Below are 4,818 nucleotides of genomic sequence, written 5' to 3'. Positions count from 1 at the left end.
TCAGTTTGACAGGGAGCCAGTGCAGCTGTTGGAGGATGGGGGTGATGTGATGGAAGGAAGGGGTTCCAGTGATGATACGGGCCGAAGAATTCTGGACCAATTGAAGTTTATGGAGGAATTTGTTGTGGACACCAAAGAGAAGTGAGTTGCAATAGTCAATACGGGAGGTGACGAGACTGTGGACAAGGATGGCAGTGGAGTGAGGGGTGAGAGAGGGACGGAGACGGTTGATATTGCGCAGGTGGAAATACGCGGACCAGGTTATGTTATTGATATGAGAGTGGAACGATAGTGAGCTATCGAGGATGACACCCAGGCTCTTGACCTGAAGGGAGGGGGATACAGTGGAGTTATCAATAGTGAGAGAAAAACTGTTGGTTTTAACTTCAACTATTATGCAAACACTCGAAATTTTGAACATTCTCAAAATCTTGTGACAAAAAAAAAAATAATACTGTTTGCAACAAGCAAACCTGTTTGCAAATGTATTTTCAACCTTTTACGAACCCTGACAAAACCCAAAACCGCAAGCATTCACTAGTCACTGAGGTATGAGCATCACCATTGCGAAGATATATAAAATCTAGCCATTTGTATGAGAATGCCAAGCACTGCCTCTTTCACAAAGTCAGTCACAGTTGCACTAGGTGGTACCTTAAAATAAAATCTCTGATTTTCCCACACCCCAAAAACACAATTTCTGATTTTGATAGATTTTTGTCTCTTTCAACACAAACAAAATTCAATTGACAAGGTTAATATTAAAAACTCTGTAAACACAACCATTAATACGTTTTAGTTAAACATTTCAAATCCTCAACAATGCTACATTAAAAGTATTTCCTTTGAGATTAACATGTGTCAACTAAACTATAACTGAAGTTCTGAACAAACCTTATCTTTGTCTTTGAAAATGTCAAAAAAAAGCAAAGAAGGAGTTTTTAACAATCCTGGTACAAAGCAGGTAGGTGTCCTAGGTTGAATTAAAGTCATTGTTTGACAACATGCTCTTCTTCAGGTTTTTAAAAGACGGTCGCCAAGACCTACTGCTTGTGAAATGTTATGGCAGAACCAGACATGCTGCGAATGTGAATGGCGCAGCACAAGCCAGCACAGTTCAGTTAATCCCGCTCCTATCCCGCCCCACACCTGCTGTCATGGAAAAGCAACAGAGGCCGTGCGGGGGCTCAAGCCATGCGTAGGGGTGCGGTGTTTTGCTTTTTAGGGCTAAAGAAAAAGCGGCATAAGATGCTAAGATGAACAGGTTAAGGAAAGAAAAAACAAAGTTGAACAAAACCTTGCATTTTACATTTTCATATTTTTTTTTTTTTTTTTTGTGACACTTGTTTCACAAGACAGCATCAGACAATGGGTGGTGTGTGAAGAGGAATGTGAGAAAAGTGGAGGAATGTACACCAGAAGTTAGGTCATGTTAAGACTGCATTCTTATTGTCTTCACAGGATAAGCAGCAGAATATACAGTAGATGGACAGATATTAACAGGGGACAACTTATATTTGTACAAGTGTATATTTTGACCTCATATGTTCTGCTGTACCGTGAACTTTAAACAGCAATAAAAGTTTTTTAACCAGTGTTATTTACAGACTTAAAGTGAAGAGCATTAAGCCATTTAAAACATGCCACACTCAATTTAGTGAAAGAAAAACAGCAAAGAGCTCTATCACAGTGAAACCAATAACTGAAATCAGTTCACCCTAATGAAATTCTGGTCATTGTGTGCAGTCAGCCAAATACATTCTTCCCACGAAATGACGAATTTAACAACGGATCAACGTAAATAGGGTCTTAAACTAAAGTGACAAAGTGCCTCTTACTCAGCAAAGTTGGACTCAACTATTAATTAGTTTCATCACCCTTCACTCTCCTCTCACTCAGACCTGTTAGTACAATTTACTGCTAATGTTTAAAAGCTTTAATTATGAGTAATGACTTGAAGTATTAAAAGAAAAAACAATTTAAAATCGTTCTGATCCCAGTCGGCACCACTACCTCATACTGAATGCCATTTTTTAATATAAAAAATGCTAAAGAAAAGCTTGTATGCTTATCCATTTGGAGCATCTAACCTTAATAAAATCATGTGTTTCAAATTGAAACCTTGTATTAATTGTGTTTGGTCACCCTGATTGTGTCATTTATTGCATCATTTGATTGGATGTCTCACCTTCTCTCCTATTGACCTTCGCATAGACCGGCCCATGGCTACCAGACAGCAGTGAGGAGCTACGGAATGATGAGTGGGGCAGATTCGACACTAGCGGGCTGTCACAAACATCTGTTGACAAAGCAAAAAGGGAGCGATGTGGGTTTGATGGCAATGCACAAGCATTAAAAAGTTGGCACACATTGTCACAAAACCAAGACTGAAAGAAGTATTGATATTTGTGTCACAGATCAAGGTTTTTTTGTCGTGGAGATGGGGATGAAAATGTGGACTCAAATGCAGGGAAGCAAAGGAGGTATTGGAGCTAAGTAATCTAAAAAAAAAGGTACATACTCAGAAACCTAAATGAAGTATGTGGTAGGATAAATTGATTGATTTTTTTTGATTGAAATCTTTTCTTCAAACATGACAAAACAGTAAAATCAACAAAAACAAACATCCAACCATTTTCCGATCCGCTTTATCTTCACAAGGGTCGCAGGGGTGCTGGAGCCTATCCCAGCTGTCTTCGGACAGTAGGCAGGGGACACCCTGAACTGGTTGCCAGCCAATCGCAGGGCTCACATAGACACTCAACCATCCATGCTCACACTCGCACCTGGGGACAATTTTGAGAGTTCCATTAACCTGCCACACATATTTTTGGAATGTGGGAGGAAACTGGAGTACCCGGAGAAAGCCCACACAGGCACGGGGAGAACATGCAAACTCCACACAGGAAAGCCACAGCCGGAATCGAACCAAAAATAATAGTTAATAATAAATTAAAATAAAGAAGAAATCAAAACAAATTATGAAATTAACAAAATCCAAAAAACCAAGACTGAAGATAGCAAAGACACACAAAGAAAACACCATCACAAGCTACGGACACATCATGAATCATTTGACACAAACTAAGAAAAACCCGGGACCTAAATACAATTATATTATAATAGCAAATGGTATCCATTATTTTGCCATAATGACCATCAAATCCAGTTTGCTATTGGTTGTTTGCAGGCTTGCATACATTTTTCACATTGCGCTCTCACTGGAGCATGACACAGAGGAAGCAGCCTGTAACTTTATGGCAGGCTGAGTCAGCATTGAAGTATTTCTTTCATAAATCACAATGGTCTTTTAATGAAACGAAGCCCATTTCAATACAAAACCAAATAAGTGCAATCACAATGGAATCAAAGTTTAGTACAACTTGCAACTGTGTGAGAAATAACAAACCCAAGTCACTTTGCTAAGCCAGCTGCTAAACTTTAATTGGAATACCTCATATACTTGTTCACTCTTTATTCAGTTTTACTGGGAAATGAAATGGTAAAAAGACATAAGTACTGGCTCGATAAAGAAAGCTGACCTGACTTTTTTTAATCCATGCTTCTTCTTGCTTTATTCAATTTTAAAGTGGAAAGCCCTATAAATGGCCCTAAATGACTATTGCATGAACAGATTGAAGTTGGTATACTGAGCGGAAAAAAAAAACAGAAACCCCACCATTCTCTCAATATACATTTTATTTATTTTTTTCGACTCTGATGAAATTTTATCCCAAAAGAAATGTATGAAACTCACTGAATGAGACTGTGCCCATTATTTTAATGGACTACAAAAAAGTTAACACAATTTCTCAACGAAAGAAACCACTCTGAATATGGTAATGGCCCTTGTGCATGGCAATGCACGAAACATGGAAAGGTCAAATCGCATAACTGTTCCCACTGTCAATAAATTATAAACTGCTGGGACTCCATCTGATTTAAAATAACGTTTGCCGTTATGTGTGATAACCTGAGGTTGTACAGTAGGTATTCTATAGCAGGGGTGTCAAAGTCAAATGGACGGAGGGCCAGATAAAAAATGTTGCTGCAAGCCGAGGGCCGGACTGATCGAATGTTCGTTCATTGAAAATTTTAAAAATGACCACATATTGTTTATTGAACCAAATTTAATTGACTGAAAACCTAACAAATACATTCCAATATGGTCAGATAAATAAAGCAACATTTTTTATGGTTATGTCAGTAAACTTTAATTTTCAACAGGCACAAAAAAATTTTCCTTTGTATAAAAATACCCATCACATGAATGAAATTAGCCGATATTATTCAAGGCACTATCAATAGTCCATATTTTCTTTTTTAGCAAAAGTAGGCTAAATTTACTTAAAAGAAAAACAAATAATAGTGCAGTAATTTTCGATCATTTACTCGAATAAAATATTTTTAAAACATAATTGGATTGAAATACAACAAAATAAAGTGCAAAAATGTATAAACCAAAAACAACACTTTCTTCAAGAAGTAACAAGCAGCGAAAGCAAATATTACACTTTAATTTTTAAACTTGAACTGAGTAAAAACTCTTAATATGTGATTTCACAGTATATTATAAGTAATGTTCACTTCTTTGAGGCTGAGGCTGATACTCGGTGGTGTCTTAACTTTTCTACAAGTTCATCAATATTTGGGGTCAGCTCTGAGCTGAGCAAATCCTCAAAATTGAGTGAGGGTGTTCAGCAGTAAATCGACTTCTGTGTGATGTTTTGTTCAGCTTCATCAAAGAAAATAGTTGTTCACACACGTATGTGCTGCCAAACTTTCGACAACGTTTGAGCAGCCTGGATGCGCAGCGGG

The 4,818-nt window shown here is 37.7% G+C and overlaps 1 protein-coding gene across 1 annotated transcript in view; it reads right to left on the bottom strand.

Annotated features, from left to right (window-relative positions):
- Nucleotides 1-4,818, bottom strand: part of LOC109512759 (contactin-associated protein-like 4) — a 118,575-nt gene that overhangs the window by 104,659 nt on the left and 9,098 nt on the right. Inside the window, exon 2 of the mRNA XM_019864747.1 lies at nucleotides 2,189-2,299. Coding sequence (XP_019720306.1) covers nucleotides 2,189-2,299 — 111 coding nt within the window. The remainder of the gene's footprint in view (nucleotides 1-2,188; nucleotides 2,300-4,818) is intronic.

This window comes from Hippocampus comes, unplaced genomic scaffold (assembly GCF_001891065.2).
Source record: "Hippocampus comes isolate QL1 unplaced genomic scaffold, H_comes_QL1_v1.1 scaffold172, whole genome shotgun sequence".
Lineage (NCBI taxonomy): Eukaryota > Metazoa > Chordata > Actinopteri > Syngnathiformes > Syngnathidae > Hippocampus > Hippocampus comes.
The sequence above is the reverse complement of the archived record's forward strand: the minus strand, read 5'-3'. Positions and strand labels throughout refer to the sequence as shown.